The sequence below is a fragment of the Protomyctophum parallelum genome, assembly GCF_964188405.1.
Source record: "Protomyctophum parallelum genome assembly, chromosome: 8".
NCBI classification, from domain to species: domain Eukaryota; kingdom Metazoa; phylum Chordata; class Actinopteri; order Myctophiformes; family Myctophidae; genus Protomyctophum; species Protomyctophum parallelum.
The window spans coordinates 51,688,453-51,705,749 of record NC_139703.1 but is presented as its reverse complement, the minus strand read 5'-3'; the positions used below and the strand labels follow the sequence as shown (position 1 = coordinate 51,705,749).

The 17,297-nt window shown below is 44.4% G+C and overlaps 1 protein-coding gene across 2 annotated transcripts in view; it reads left to right on the top strand.

Annotated features, from left to right (window-relative positions):
- The window catches only part of rbm6 (RNA binding motif protein 6), a 31,317-nt gene that overhangs the window by 13,575 nt on the left and 445 nt on the right, over positions 1-17,297 (top strand). The window contains exons 12-23 of one of the 2 annotated variants that reach the window (XM_083771971.1): positions 367-445; positions 1,555-1,616; positions 1,729-1,858; positions 3,491-3,588; positions 4,510-4,753; positions 6,183-6,421; positions 7,954-8,100; positions 9,891-9,956; positions 12,248-12,472; positions 15,959-16,033; positions 16,365-16,468; positions 16,910-16,961. In XM_083771971.1, coding sequence (XP_083628097.1) covers positions 367-445; positions 1,555-1,616; positions 1,729-1,858; positions 3,491-3,588; positions 4,510-4,753; positions 6,183-6,421; positions 7,954-8,100; positions 9,891-9,956; positions 12,248-12,472; positions 15,959-16,033; positions 16,365-16,468; positions 16,910-16,961 — 1,521 coding nt within the window. Of the gene's footprint in view, positions 1-366; positions 446-1,554; positions 1,617-1,728; positions 1,859-3,490; positions 3,589-4,509; positions 4,754-6,182; positions 6,422-7,953; positions 8,101-9,890; positions 9,957-12,247; positions 12,473-15,958; positions 16,034-16,364; positions 16,503-16,909; positions 16,962-17,297 lie in introns of those variants that run through there. The other variant, XM_083771972.1, reaches the window with a different exon arrangement.

Sequence of the window (17,297 nt, the reverse complement as noted above, 5' to 3'; positions counted from 1 at the left end):
CTCTATTTAATCAACTGAAGATGTGACGGCATTGGCCTTGACCCTTTAGACCAGTGGTTCCCAGACGTTGTAGCTCGAGTCCAAAAGAGTCCAAACTAGTGATAATACACTCCTGGTACACACACATTGTGAGCTTGTAGATCTGCTTTTTTCACTATTCATTTTTATTATTATTTTTGGGAGGGGTGTTTTTGAAAAATTCTTGATGCTGTTTTTCGGCCACTGCGTTCGACAAGCATCGTTTGACAAAAGTGACTTATTTCCGAGTACGACTCAGCCACTAATCATATTGTTGTGTATAAATAAGTATAAATTAGCCTTTAGTAGTACTGAAATACAACCCACTGTTTTGTTTTGTGATTTCAGCCGCCACCGATTCCAGACTTCTCTCTGCAGTATTCACAACATCTGCAGCAAGCAGTTCATCCACCAGCTGACATGCAAGGTCAGATTCCCTCAAACATGGAATATCTTAGCCTTCATACAATGTATATAGATGAATGCTGCACACAGGATGGCTGCACTAGCCTAGTTATAATGTATATAGATGAATGCTGCACACAGGATGGCTGCACTAGCCTAGTTATAATGTAATAATATCTTAGCCTTCATACAATGTATATAGATGAATGCTGCACACAGGATGGCTGCACTAGCCTAGTTATAATGTATATAGATGAATGCTGCACACAGGATGGCTGCACTAGCCTAGTTATAATGCAAGTGTTTACTAAAGTACTAACATTTTGCTCTATGTTTTAGTGATTCCACACAAATTAATTGATGTTTTTAAAGTTTTTAAACTGGGTTCATTAAATGCCAACATTAAGGACTTCAGCATTTCAGTTGTCTTAACTTGATGGGATAATAAGATGAGTTTGACCAACATTCTGAATTGTTACCACCTCAATGTGTACAAAGTGAATTTAATGAATTTGTGTGATTTTAGATTTGTGTACATGTTCCATGCTAGCAAAACGGCCTTAGTCTTTGTATCCTAACTGGTACAAATGACCTGGTTGATGACATGGTTGCATGTTTACATACTGTATAATATCTGTGCAGCCATAACCCACTCCAAACCAATCCCTGAAAGTTGGCAACCTTGCACGACTGACACAGATTATTTATCAATGATGTAACACTAGAGTGCAGATACCTGCCGAATCGTGCCGATACCCTGAAACTACTACCCTAATTTCCGGACTATAAGCCGCGGCTTTTTACCCATGATTTGAACCCTGCGGCTTATACAACGGTGCGGCTTATCTATGGATTTTTACAGCTAACGCAGAGCCATCTCAGGCTCTGAGCTAACGTAGCTGCGGCTTATAGTCCGGTGCGGCTTATAGTCCGGTGCGGCTTGTATATGGGATTTTCCCTAAATTTGGCTGGTGTGGCTTATATTCAGGTGCGGCTTATAGTCCGGAAATTACGGTAGTTTAAAATAATTGAGTTTCAGACAAAACCAACAGGTGCTATAAACTGTGCTAATTACTGTTGTAAACCTTTCCTTGTAGACAACATGTCCTAACAAGTCATGTATTTCCCCAGGTGATCCAATGGCTGGAAGTATGAACCCACCTCTATTACCAGACCCCAGCAGCTACACCCAGGTGGGTGCTCTCTCTCTCTCTCAAGGTCAATGCCAGAAAACCAACCACTGTCTGCCCTGCCACAGTAGTTGATTAACATGGCGCCTCCCTTCCCTTGCCCTTCATTCTATAGGGAGTTGTCTACGGAGAGAGCCCTGCTGTGGACTCGTCCTACCATCAGGCGATGGTGCCGGCCATGTCTGCGGAAGCAGCCGCAGCCGGGATGACAGCCGCAGAACACGGATCGGAGGTTTACATTTATGGTACGAGAGACGACTGAAGCACACGTTAGGTTTACATCTATGGTACGAGAGGACTGAAGCACACACGTTAGGTTTACATCTATGGTACGAGAGGACTGAAGCACACACGTTAGGTTTACATCTATGGTACGAGAGGACTGAAGCACACACGTTAGGTTTACATCTATGGTACGAGAGGACTGAAGCACACACGTTAGGTTTACATCTATGGTACGAGACGACTGAAGCACACACGTTAGGTTTACATCTATGGTACGAGAGGACTGAAGCACACACGTTAGGTTTACATCTATGGTACGAGAGGACTGAAGCACACACGTTAGGTTTACATCTATGGTACGAGACGACTTTGTTGTTCTGCTATTTCGGTGCGTGACATCAGCTCGCAACTTAAAGGACCACTTGACCAGCTCCCATTAAAAATGGGACCCAATGCCTCCCTACTCAGCATTAACCCATTTTGACCTGAGATCAGATACTAAAAATGTCTTCCACATCCAGACAGTTTTCTGACGAAGCTATGTTTCTATGTCAGTCGTTCTTCGATTTTTCAAAAATAGCAGACCTACAAGCTCGTAGCGCGCCACTCGGTGGTGCGCTATGAGCTTGTAGATCTGCTATTTTTCGATAGCTAAAGCATAACATAATGCTATAACACCAAAAGAGGTTCCCGCCCCCAAAATGGGTTAAGGGCTGGGATTGGGGTGTCATGGCTGTACTTGTACATCGTGGCTGGGGGGATGCACTTGTCCTCATATTATATGAAGATAATGTTGAACATGGGCAAAGTGCTCCTTATATTATGAATTAGGTTTCATGAAGCTGTTCTCTGTTGAAGTTGTGAGACTCTTTGTCTTTCTCCACATTGTTTTTACATTGAGTTATGCTGCTGCAAAGCCAGCCGTGCTTTTTTATTTTTTATGATCAGTACTTTATTTTAGATTTTTTTTTACAAACACATAAAACATAAGACCTACAATACAAACACAAGCAACAACAGCAGAGTACGTATTCATATAGACAATTAAGATGGATAAGATAAACAAAATTAAATTAAAAAAAAGGAAAAATCAAATTAAAATGTGAAAATAGTTTACATTATTTACACGACCAAACGCAGCATCATCAACCGTATCATAATGTGTAGTAATACAATAAACAATCAAGAGGGCATTGCCTGACCATGGATCACACCAAGGGACCTGCAACATGACTGAGGAACACGTCCCACTTCAGATCATATTTATCCAACTGATTATTCATCTTAAAGGATAACCTCTCCAAAGCAGCCACAGTACCGAGCTGAGTGAACCATACATGTGCTGGAGGTAAAACCTCAGACTTCCATTCCTTAACAATGATCTTCCTGCCCACCATTAATGCTGTTTGAATCCAGTCAGCTAGAGGTGCAGGGAGGTGTTTTAGTGGCGATGGATCACCCAGAATAAAGAGAGCCGGTGTATAAGGAATATCCTGGTTTGTGATTTGCATTATATTCTCATGAATAGCACACCATAGCGTCTGTACCCTAGGGCACTCCCACAATACATGAATAAGTGTACCGAGGTCAAGCCAGCCGTTCTTTTGATGTTCGTACTGCAGTGTATACACATTTTGTTTGTCCCTCTCCAGGCTCTGAGACTCCAGACATGTCGGGTTATCTCTACGATGGCACATCCGGCTTCTTCTACGACCCCCAGACCACTCTGTATTACGACCCCAACTCCAGGGTGAGAATATCACACCGCCATTTTACACTGACCATATTCACTGTCACAAAGCGTTCTTTTTGCTCTTTTTGTCATATTCTGCTTTAATTTCAACCTTTTACCTACGTAGCACGCTTCCTGCCAATACCGTAGATCAACGGCATTTAATAAATATGATCCTTGGAGAAAGTATTAAGGGTGGACCTCATTTACAATCATGCATAGATTAATGACAAAATTATGACGGGTTAGAATTATGATCATTCATGAAGAAGAAACTAGGGCTTGAGTGGCTAAATAGACTAATCAAATTACTAGAATATCAATTAGGACTTTTGTTGACATCAAAAAACAACTTTCTCGGATATTTGATTAACCCATTCTGAACGGGAACCCATTTTGGTGTTAGCACTATGTTATGCATTAGCTATTGAAAAATCACACACGTGTGAACTGAGTGGTGCAATCCCCCCCCCCCCCCCCCCCCTCTCTCTCTCTCTCTCTCTCTCTCTCACTCTCTCTCATTAGAGTCACTACCCCTCTCACTGTTTCTGGCGCCCCCTACTGCTATTATTAAGTCACATACTCATGCTCACACAGACAGACACAAACAAACAAACAAACAGACAGACACACAAACAAACAGGTACGAGGACATTGCAAGCTGGTTGTAGGAGTGGTTGCACCACTCAAAAATAGCAGATCTACAAGCTCATATCTCATATATATTTTTTTGAAAAATCGAAGAACGACTGACATTTTTATAGAATCTGATCTCAGGTCAGAATGGGTTAATCAGACCCAGTGTGTGTCCAGTGGAAACCTCGTATGTGAATCTGATCTCAGGTCAGAATGGGTTAAGTAGTGGCTAGTTGCAGCCCTACTCGGTTCACTCACTCTCATCTGCCTCTTGTCCTATTTGTTTCCTGTGTGCATGTGTAGTATTTCTACAACTCCCAGACCCAGGAGTACTTGTACTGGGATGGACTGACCAAGACCTACATCCCCGTCCCCAGTGGTGGCTCAGCGACGGAGACCCCCGCAGTGAGCCAGCAGCCTGTGGCCCTCAGCGCTGAGGTCCAGGCCATCCTGGCCAACCCGGCTGCAGACGCTCCTCTGGAGATGAAGAAGCCTGCCGAGCCCACGCCACCGCTCCCCTCCACTGCCACGTTACCTCCCCCTATCGGTAGGCTTTACCTCCCCCCTATCGGTAGGCTTTACCTCCCCCTATCGGTAGGCTTTACCTCCCCCTATCGGTAGGCTTTACCTCCCCCTATCGGTAGGCTTTACCTCCCCCTATCGGTAGGCTTTACCTCCCCCTATCGGTAGGCTTTACCTCCCCCTATCGGTAGGCTTTACCTCCCCCCATCGGTAGGCTTTACCTCCCCCCATCGGTAGGCTTTACCTCCCCCCATCGGTAGGCTTTACCTCCCCCCATCGGTAGGCTTTACCTCCCCCTATCGGTAGGCTTTACCTCCCCCTATCGGTAGGCTTTACCTCCCCCTATCGGTAGGCTTTACCTCCCCCCATCGGTAGGCTTTACCTCCCCCCATCGGTGACCTGAGATCAGATTCATACGAGGTTTCCACTGGACACACACTGGTCTGATTAACCCATTCTGACCTGAGATCAGATTCTAAAAATGTCAGTCGCTCTTCGTTTTTTTCAAAAATAGCAGACCTACAAGCTCGTAGCGCGCCACTCGGTGGCGCGCTATGAGCTTGTAGATCTGCTATTTTTCAATAGCTAAAGCATAACATGATGCTGACACCAAAATGGGTTCCCGTTCAGAATGGGTTAAATAGTACTTTTTATCCAAGGCTCTTTACATAGATTGTGCATCAATTCACCCACTCACACACGCATCCATACACCGATGGCAGCGGAAAACCACGCAGGGCGGTTCAGTGTCTTGCTCAAGGACACTTCGACACTAACTCTGGGTGGAGTCCGAGTTCGAACTGGCAACCTTGCGGTTACCATCCAGCCACTGTACTGTAACCCCTGAGCCACTGTACTGTAACCCCTGAGCCACTGTACTGTAACCCCTGAGCCACCGCCGCCTTCATCTGTATGAAGACATCAATTGAAAAATGTTGATATGGAACATTTCCAAATATTTTCAGAAATGGCAGATCTACACACGCATTGTGAGCTTCAGTCTTTTTCAACCAAGGTTCATGTTTTAGGTTATTAGAGAAAGTAAAAGATTCGTTTTTTTTTTTTTTCATTTGCTGCTTCCTTTCGCTTATAAAATGTTGTAAAAAAATACATAGTTAGCCCCATGCTCGAATGCCCCCACCCCCTGTCAAAAACAGTTAAAATCCCTAAAACGAAAGGAAGCAGCAAATTAAAAATAATTAACACTCAGTCATCTTTCACTTTCTCTAATAACAACCTAAAACATGAACCTTGGTTGAAAAAAACTGAAGTTGTCCTTTAACCGGGAATATTAGATTTTACAATTTGAAAAAAATATCAAAAGTATCAAAATGTTATGTAGCCTATTTGTCATATCTGGCAAGTGCTATGTTTGTTGACTTTATGTGTTCCAATGTTCAGTGCCGAATTCAATCATTGATCACTATTTCTGACACTATCCTTCATCTTCAAAGAAAATGTCCAGAGTATGAAGGACGTTGCTCCAGAAGTCAAGCCACCACCGGCCCCAGATGCCCCTGCCCATTCTGCCCCTGCCGTTGCCCCTTCTGCCCCTGCTGCTGCCCCGCCCCCCACTGCCACCCCCCCAGAGTCTGCCCCGGCCTCCGTACCGCTGACCCCTGAGAAGAGGGAGGACGACGACCCCAAGAAGGACAACCGAGAAGAGAAGCCCAGAAGCCTTGCTGCTGTCAAGGTACCTGTTCATACCACGGCTTGTGAAATCTCCATATTTGCCAAAATAAAGCCTTCCATGACACGTCTCTCTCTGCCAATCAGTCCAAAGTGGTCTGTTGTAGGTGCTGTGAAAGCATAAATGATGATATACATGTAGGTACCCTTCATTGAAAAATACAGTACAGTAGGTGTCCTCAATAGCACATGGTGAGCATTGTGTTGACTGTCCTCAATAGCACATGGTGAGCATTGTGTTAGACTGTCCTCAATAGCACATAGTGAGCATTGTGTTAGACTGTCCTCAATAGCACATAGTGAGCATTGTGTTAGACTGTCCTCAATAGCACATAGTGAGCATTGTGTTAGACTGTCCTCAATAGCACATAGTGAGCATTGTGTTAGACTGTCCTCAATAGCACATGGTGAGCATTGTGTTAGACTGTCCTCAATAGCACATAGTGAGCATTGTGTTGACTGTCCTCAATAGCACATGGTGAGCATTGTGTTAGACTGTCCTCAATAGCACATAGTGAGCATTGTGTTAGACTGTCCTCAATAGCACATAGTGAGCATTGTGTTAGACTGTCCTCAATAGCACATGGTGAGCATTGTGTTAGACTGTCCTCAATAGCACATGGTGAGCATTGTGTTGACTGTCCTCAATAGCACATGGTGAGCATTGTGTTAGACTGTCCTCAGTAGCACATGGTGAGCATTGTGTTGACTGTCCTCAATAGCACGTGGTGAGCATTATGTTAGACTGTCCTCAATAGCACATGATGAGCATTATGTTAGACTGTCCTCAATAGCACATGGTGAGCATTGTGTTAGACTGTCCTCAATAGCACATGGTGAGCATTGTGTTAGACTGTCCTCAATAGCACATGGTGAGCATTGTGTTGACTGTCCTCAATAGCACATGGTGAGCATTGTGTTGACTGTCCTCAATAGCACATGGTGAGCATTGTGTTGACTGTCCTCAATAGCACATGGTGAGCATTGTGTTAGACTGTCCTCAATAGCACATGGTGAGCATTGTGTTAGACTGTCCTCAATAGCACATGGTGAGCATTGTGTTAGACCGTCCTCAATAGCACATGGTGAGCATTGTGTTAGACTGTCCTCAATAGAACATGGTGAGCATTGTGTTGACTGTCCTCAATAGCACATGGTGAGCATTGTGTTAGACTGTCCTCAATAGAACATGGTGAGCATTGTGTTGACTGTCCTCAATAGCACATGGTGAGCATTGTGTTAGACCGTCCTCAATAGCACATGGTGAGCATTGTGTTAGACTGTCCTCAATAGAACATGGTGAGCATTGTGTTGACTGTCCTCAATAGCACATGGTGAGCATTGTGTTGACTGTCCTCAATAGCACATGGTGAGCATTGTGTTAGACTGTCCTCAATAGAACATGGTGAGCATTGTGTTGACTGTCCTCAATAGCACATGGTGAGCATTGTGTTGACTGTCCTCAATAGCACATGGTGAGCATTGTGTTAGACCGTCCTCAATAGCACATGGTGAGCATTGTGTTGACCGTCTTAGATCATGAAAGACATGGAACGCTGGGCAAAGATCCAGAACCGTCAGAAGGACACGGTCCGCTCCCCGTCCCCCGTCCTGAAGCCTGGACAAGACGACAAGAAGACCTCCAAGGCAGCTGATGCAGGGTTTGCCATCTTTGCCAAGGCGGTAAGGGGGAAGCCGTCTTCCATGTCCAAATGATTTCATTCATTTTAATGTGTATTGTGTTATCACTTGGTGTCACCGTTGTTGTTACTGACTCACCTGCCAGTGGGAGGGCATAGACTAGAGCCTTTCTTCTATTCCTCCTGTAGCATTACATACAGTGATATCACCCTCCTGGCTTTAGCATTACATACAGTCATATCACCCTCCTCCGTTTGTATAGTACTGTATGTACTTTAACACTGCGCCACCTGAACGGCCTACTGTCCTTTTCCAATGGAGCGTTGGGTACTGCCTGGCTGCTGACTAAAGGCTTACGTCAACACTGGAAGCCCAAATCTGATTTTGGCCTCAACGGGCCTGAATATTAAGGCCCCGCCCTAACAATATATGTATACTGTATATGTGACCGGGGCCAGTGGTTTGATATACAATATATGTATACTGTATATGTGACCGGGGCCAGTGGTTTGATATACAATATATGTATACTGTATATGTGACCGGGGCCAGTGGTTTGATACAATATATGTATACTGTATATGTGACCGGGGCCAGTGGTTTGATATACAATATATGTATACTGTATATGTGACCGGGGCCAGTGGTTTGATATACAATATATGTATACTGTATATGTGACCGGGGCCAGTGGTTTGATATACAATATATGTATACTGTATATGTGACCGGGGCCAGTGGTTTGATATACAATATATGTATACTGTATATGTGACCGGGGCCAGTGGTTTGATATACAATATATGTATACTGTATATGTGACCGGGGCCAGTGGTTTGATACAATATATGTATACTGTATATGTGACCGGGGCCAGTGGTTTGATATACAATATATGTATACTGTATATGTGACCGGGGCCAGTGGTTTGATATACAATATATGTATACTGTATATGTGACCGGGGCCAGTGGTTTGATATACAATATATGTATACTGTATATGTGACCGGGGCCAGTGGTTTGATATACAAGGGGGCCATGGTCATTTTTCAGTTTGTTACATATTATGAAACTGCACACTGTAACCTTTCATAAGATCTATTGCTCATTGAAATTGGTGGGAAAATGAAGAAGATATGACCATTTGAAACTCCCTCTTCAAAGTTTCCCTAGAAGTTGAGCCCAGGAATGGGTGTGACAATAGATACTTGTTGTATCCACCCCTAGATACTTGCATAAACACTCCCCCCATCCACTAACCACTCCACACTGTCAACTGCACGTAGGCTATAAATTAAAAATAGTCTTTCATTATAGAGACATTTTTGCAACGACTTAATGACACTAAAACGACTTTAGAAACATTCTTTAACATTCCAACTGTGTTAATGTGGCTAAAAACGAAAACCACACAAAAAAAAGATAATGTATTTCGTTCTATAGTGACATAACAGAGTTGGCGACTTGTGGTTCAAATCACTGGACTGGGACACATATATATATATTTTCCATGGAGGCCCAGCCCGGCCCGGTACTGATTAGCATAGATTTTAGGAGCGGCCTGGGTTTGGAATCACATTGGTTTGAGCAAGTCTGAAAATGCATGAAAATGACTTTTGTAAAATCAGATTTGAACCACATTCCTGGGAGGGGGTTGAACTTGAAATGTGAATCTGAATTGGATTTAGTTGCACGACGATATCACTCTTTAAAAATAGCTGATCTACAAGCTCACAGTGAGCTTGTAGATTAATCTACATCTCACATCTATGTCGGACTCATTACTGATCAAATAATGTGTTAATCCTCTCTTTGTGTCTCTCTACACAGGGTGCTGGAGATGATCTCTTCAAGAAGCCCCTTGCTCCTCCTAAGAAAGACCATGAGAAGGGAAAGGTGACGATCACATAAATACAAATACAGTGGAAAAGAGATTAGCGGTGTGGAGGTCAAGTAAACACAATTTAGCGGTTCGGGGAAAAAAACCAACAGATTCATCTAATTTAAAGCTGCAAACCAGAACAAAGCGTGGCTCTGTTTCTCTGCTCGTCTGGAGCTAATCTGGCAAACTGCAAGACTGATCAACACCAAACTGTATATGCAGTACAGACTGCAAGACTGATCAACACCAAACTGTATATGCAGTACAGACTGCAAGACTGATCAACACCAAACTGTATATGCAGTACAGACTGCACGACTGATCAACACCAAACTGTATATGCAGTACAGACTGCCAGACTGATCAACACCAAACTGTATATGCAGTACAGACTGCAAGACTGATCAACACCAAACTGTATATGCAGTACAGACTGCAAGACTGACCAACACCAAACTGTATATGCAGTACAGACTGCAAGACTGATCAACACCAAACTGTATATGCAGTACAGACTGCAAGACTGATCAACACCAAACTGTATATGCAGTACAGACTGCACGACTGATCAACACCAAACTGTATATGCAGTACAGACTGCAAGACTGATCAACACCAAACTGTATATGCAGTACAGACTGCAAGACTGATCAACACCAAACTGTATATGCAGTACAGACTGCAAGACTGATCAACACCAAACTGTATATGCAGTACAGACTGCAAGACTGACCAACACCAAACTGTATATGCAGTACAGACTGCAAGACTGATCAACACCAAACTGTATATGCAGTACAGACTGCAAGACTGACCAACACCAAACTGTATATGCAGTACAGACTGCAAGACTGATCAACACCAAACTGTATATGCAGTACACTGCCAGTAGGCCACAAAAGTATATCCACTCATTTCTTTGTTTTATATAAAATAAAAAAAACTTGTGTAAAAGACACTGCGATATAGTGCCGATAAAAGCGCCCGTCGACGCCTCCCCGACGCCCCTCCCCGACGCCTCCCCCCCCTCCCCGACGCCTCCCCTCCCCTCCCCTCCCCCCCCCCCTCCCCGACCGTTTCTGAATAACTAGCAGGTTTGATATTTGTCTCTCTCGCCGACTGGACATCCTACAGTATTAACTGAGCTGTGACGGCACTCCGAGAATATTACAGCCAATGAGAGCACAGGACAGCTGTGCTCACAGACACTGTCTGTTGACTGTATTGATAGATGATAATATATATATATATAACCTTTATTCCTTGGGTCCCTGTGTCGTACATATTGGTAGATATATTATCCCAATGTTGCTGTTAAATGGTCTATAAAACCAACGCATTTCACTTGAATAATGTTGATAAAACGGCATCGGAGTCAACAGTGCAGAGCAAACATTTGGACAGTGTGTGCGTGCGCGCGTGTGCGCATTGGGAGAGAGACAGTCATGAAAATCAAGATTTAATGTCCTGTCTCGCTGTAGCGCACAGAGGCTACACGCCATCACAAACATGTTGCCCTATGTAGCCACTAGCCTGGCTAATGGCTATTCCTGTGTGTGGCATGCACGCAGAGAGAGGCGTCCTGGTCGGTCTCACGGCGTCCTGCACGTGCGTGAGATGTCAAAATGAATTTAAATAAAATAAACATTTATGTAGCCTATATGTATGTATCGGGTCTGGAGCGCTTCTTGGTGAACTCTTGCAGTGTGTGATGCCTATTCGGTGACCAATCGTTTAGTGTGAAAGCCACAAAGATATAATGACAGGCGATAAAAAAAAAAGACTCCTGTAGTGTGAAATACATAACGATCTGATGACTCGCCGACAACTTTAAAACTCCTACAGTTTGTAGGGGCCACAACTCATTCAATTCCTAAACCATTTTTCACCATCTGTGGTAGAGTCTGTTAAGTGGAGAAAAACAGTTGTTGTCCCTAAGTCACTTATTAAAATGTGCCTCCCTCCCCAGCGTCTTCAGACTACGGTGTTTAAAACGTGCCTCCCTCCCCAGCGTCTTCAGACTACGGTGTTTAAAACGTGCCTCCCTCCCCAGCGTCTTCAGACTACCGTGTTTAAAACGTGCCTCCCTCCCCAGCGTCTTCAGACTACCGTGTTTAAAACGTGCCTCCCTCCCCAGCGTCTTCAGACTACGGTGTTTAAAACGTGCCTCCCTCCCCAGCGTCTTCAGACTACGGTGTTTAAAATGTGCCTCCCTCCCCAGCGTCTTCAGACTACGGTGTTTAAAACGTGCCTCCCTCCCCAGCGTCTTCAGACTACCGTGTTTAAAACGTGCCTCCCTCCACAGCGTCCGTTGAGCTCCCTGGGCCTGCTGGCTTCAGACTACGGCGCCGGCAGCGATGAGGAGGTGGAGGAGGAGAAACACGACGCTCCGAAGCCCTCCAAGAGCAACAAGGACGACAAGGACGACAAGCTGACGGACTGGAAGAAGATGGCCTGCCTGCTGTGTCGACGGCAGTTCCCCAATAAGGACGCACTCATCCGCCACCAGCAGCTCTCTGACCTGCATAAGGTAGGGCTGTCCTGATCATGGCATTGTACTCTCTGACCTGCATAAGGTAGGGCTGTCCTGATCATGGCATTGAACTCTCTGACCTGCATAAGGTAGGGCTGTCCTGATCAGTGATCATGGCATTGTACTTGACCATTCATTGTCACACAAATAATTGCCATTAAAGGGATAGTTCAGATTTCTTTAACTTGAGTTGTATGAAATACTTGCCATTAATATAGTGGTTGCAACTGTATTAATTGATTGCCAGAGTCCTGTGGTGAGAGTTCTGCTCTGGTTTTGGTGAAATATCAAGTAGTTCCGGTCATTTTGTGGGGGGGGGGGGGGGGGCACAGGAGGCCACGCAGTAAAGGTAAATGAATCCACAAAACTAACGTTGTTTGTATCGTTGACCTATTTCTAAAATATTAGTGCAACTTTCGTTATTTTTTTACCCCTCCATCACACAGAGCTATCTTTTTTGTGTCCATATCACTACGCCCAAAGAATAGTTCCATGTGATAGAGGGGTCAAAGTTGAACGAAAGTCGCGCTAATATTTTAGAAATAGGTCAACAATACAAATTACGTTCGTTTTGTGGATTCATTTACTTTTACTGCGTGGCCCCCAGTGCCCCCCCACAAAATGACCGGAACTACTTAATATTGACCTAAAACCAGAGCAGAACTCCCACCACGGGACTCGGGCAATTAATTAATACAGTTGCAACCACTATATTAATGGCAAGTATTTCATACAACTTAAGTTTAAAAAATCTGAACTATCCCTTCTGTTTTGAGGCTTAGAACATTCATTTGGAAAGTTTTGCTTTTAGGCTTTGTAAACCAAACTAACCTAAATAATATACAAAATATATAAAGAAATTACTGACATATTTAATAACTTAATACTTTCAAACGTTTAAAACAATATATATATTGGAAATGGCAGATACACAATAATGCCAAAATAATTGTGATTATCTAAAAAATTATGGTTAGGTGATTATTGTGACAGACGGGTATCACTGTTTACCATCAACTCATAAGCACACACACAAAGGAAGGTTTTTATGCATTCACATCTCTCACACACAGGAAGGTTTTTACCCAGTAGAGACACAGCCACCGGCTGTATGCATTCACATCTCACACAAAGGAAGGTTTTTACCCAGTAGAGACACAGCCCCCGGCTGTATGCATTCACATCTCACACACAGGAAGGTTTTTACCCAGTAGAGACACAGCCACCGTCTGTATGCATTCACATCTCACACAGAGGAAGGTTTTTACCCTGTAGAGACACAGCCCCCGGCTGTATGCATTCACATCTCACACACAGGAAGGTTTTTACCCAGTAGAGACACAGCCACCGTCTGTATGCATTCACATCTCACACACAGGAAGGTTTTTACCCAGTAGAGACACAGCCACCGGCTGTATGCATTCACATCTCACACAGAGGAAGGTTTTTACCCAGTAGAGACACAGCCACCGTCTGTATGCGTTCACATCTCACACACAAAGGAAGGTTTTTACCCAGTAGAGACACAGCGACCGGCTGTATGCATTCACATCTCACACACAAAGGAAGGTTTTTACCCAGTAGAGACACAGCCCCCGGCTGTATGCATTCACATCTCACACAAAGGAAGGTTTTTACCCAGTAGAGACACAGCCACCGGCTGTATGCATTCACATCTCACACACAGGAAGGTTTTTACCCAGTAGAGACACAGCCCCCGGCTGTATGCATTCACATCTCACACACAGGAAGGTTTTTACCCAGTAGAGACACAGCCCCCGGCTGTATGCATTCACATCTCACACAAAGAGGAAGGTTTTTACCCAGTAGAGACACAGCCACCGGCTGTATGCATTCACATCTCACACAGAGGAAGGTTTTTACCCAGTAGAGACACAGCCCCCGGCTGTATGCATTCACATCTCACACACAGGAAGGTTTTTACCCAGTAGAGACACAGCCACCGTCTGTATGCATTCACATCTCACACACAGGAAGGTTTTTACCCAGTAGAGACACAGCCACCGGCTGTATGCATTCACATCTCACACACAGGAAGGTTTTTACCCTGTAGAGACACAGCCCCCGGCTGTATGCATTCACATCTCACACACAGGAAGGTTTTTACCCAGTAGAGACACAGCCACCGGCTGTATGCATTCACATCTCACACACAGGAAGGTTTTTACCCTGTAGAGACACAGCCCCCGGCTGTATGCATTCACATCTCACACACAGGAAGGTTTTTACCCAGTAGAGACACAGCCCCCGGCTGTATGCATTCACATCTCACACACAGGAAGGTTTTTACCCAGTAGAGACACAGCCACCGTCTGTATGCATTCACATCTCACACACAGAGGAAGGTTTTTACCCAGTAGAGACACAGCCCCCGGCTGTATGCATTCACATCTCACACAAAGGAAGGTTTTTACCCAGTAGAGACACAGCCACCGGCTGTATGCATTCACATCTCACACACACAGAGGAAGGTTTTTACCCAGTAGAGACGCAGCCACCGGCTGTATGCATTCACATCTCACACAAAGGAAGGTTTTTACCCAGTAGAGACACAGCCACCGGCTGTATGCATTCACATCTCACACAAAGGAAGGTTTTTACCCAGTAGAGACACAGCCCCCGGCTGTATGCGTTCACATCACACACACAGGAAGGTTTTTACCCAGTAGAGACACAGCCCCCGTCTGTATGCATTCACATCTCACACACAGAGGAAGGTTTTTACCCAGTAGAGACACAGCCACCGGCTGTATGCATTCACATCTCACACACAGGAAGGTTTTTACCCAGTAGAGACACAGCCACCGGCTGTATGCATTCACATCTCACACAAAGGAAGGTTTTTACCCAGTAGAGACACAGCCCCCGTCTGTATGCATTCACATCTCACACAAAGGAAGGTTTTTACCCAGTAGAGACACAGCCACCGGCTGTATGCATTCACATCTCACACACAGGAAGGTTTTTACCCAGTAGAGACACAGCCACCGGCTGTATGCATTCACATCTCACACAGAGGAAGGTTTTTACCCAGTAGAGACACAGCCACCGGCTGTATGCATTCACATCTCACACACAGGAAGGATTTTACCCAGTAGAGACACAGCCACCGTCTGTATGCATTCACATCTCACACAAAGGAAGGATTTTACCCAGTAGAGACACAGCCCCCGGCTGTATGCATTCACATCTCACACACAGAGGAAGGTTTTTACCCAGTAGAGACACAGCCCCCGGCTGTATGCATTCACATCTCACTCATAGGAAGGTTTTTACCCAGTAGAGACACAGCCACCGGCTGTATGCATTCACATCTCACACACAAAGGAAGGTTTTTACCCAGTAGAGACACAGCCCCCGGCTGTATGCATTCACATCTCACACACAGGAAGGTTTTTACCCAGTAGAGACACAGCCACCGGCTGTATGCATTCACATCTCACTGCCGTGTCTGTCTTACAGCAAAATATGGAGATCCACCTCAAGATCAAACGCTCCAAGAAGGAACTGGAGGCTTTAGAGAACCAGGAAAAAGAGGTAAGCCTCATTAACCCATTCTGACCTGAGATCAGATTCATACGAGGTTTCCACTGGACACACACTGGTCTGATTAACCCATTCTGACCTGAGATCAGATTCTAAAAAAATGTCAGTCGTTCTTCGATTTTTCAAAAATAGCAGACCTACAAGCTCGTATCGCGCCACTCGGTGGCGCGATATGAGCTTGTAGGTCTGCTATTTTTCAATAGCTAAAGCATAACATGATGCTGACACCAAAATGGGTGCCCGTTCAGAATGGGTTAAAACGTCACTCCTGAATGCCAATGAGAACCATGCATTGTCTTCATTGATTCATCATCCCCTGTAGCTGATCGCCAAGGATGCCATCAAGTCTCCAGAGCCCAAGAAAGGAAGGAAACACCACCACCAGCAGCAGCAGCATCACCACAACACCTGGGCTGGAAGCTCCAAGTAGGTGGCCCCACCTTTCCTGCAAAATGTCATTGTAAGTCTCTCAACTAGGGTTGGGATTCTTTTTTTGGGGGATTTTAACAATTCCGGTTCCTTAACGATTCCTATAGTAATAAATATATATATATATATATATATATATATATATATATATATATATATATATATATATATAAACGGATAGCTTCTCATGCACATCCAGGTGTGTGTGTGTGTGTGTGTCCTTAAAATTAAAAGGTTTGAGAACCACTGGTATTGTATAGCGGTCCACATAGCAGCTCTGACAGTGTGATTAACCTATTCCAGAATTGGTTTCAAATAATTATGATGGAACCGATTCCTCAATTTTTTGCGTTTGTTCTGCTTTAACCAGTAACCGCAGTCGATGAGCGTATAGTTAGCCCATCGTCATTAAATATTTGCGTCTTTGTCCACACTCAGGGATAACTACAAGGGTAGCGAGAGGCCTGGTCTGGGTGCCGAACCTGTGGAGGTAGGTGTTAAACATTTACGTTATTTAACCTGTGGAGGTAGGTGTTAAACATTTAACCTGTGGAGGTAGGTGTTAAACATTTACGTTAACCTGTGGAGTTAGGTGTTAAACATTTACGTTAACCTGTGGAGTTAGGTGTTAAACATTTACGTTAACCTGTGGAGTTAGGTGTTAAACATTTACGTTAACCTGTGGAGTTAGGTGTTAAACATTTACGTTAACCTGTGGAGGTAGGTGTTAAACATTTACGTTAACCTGTGGAGTTAGGTGTTAAACATTTACGTTAACCTGTGGAGGTAGGTGTTAAACATTTACGTTTGGCTGCAGAATGTGCCA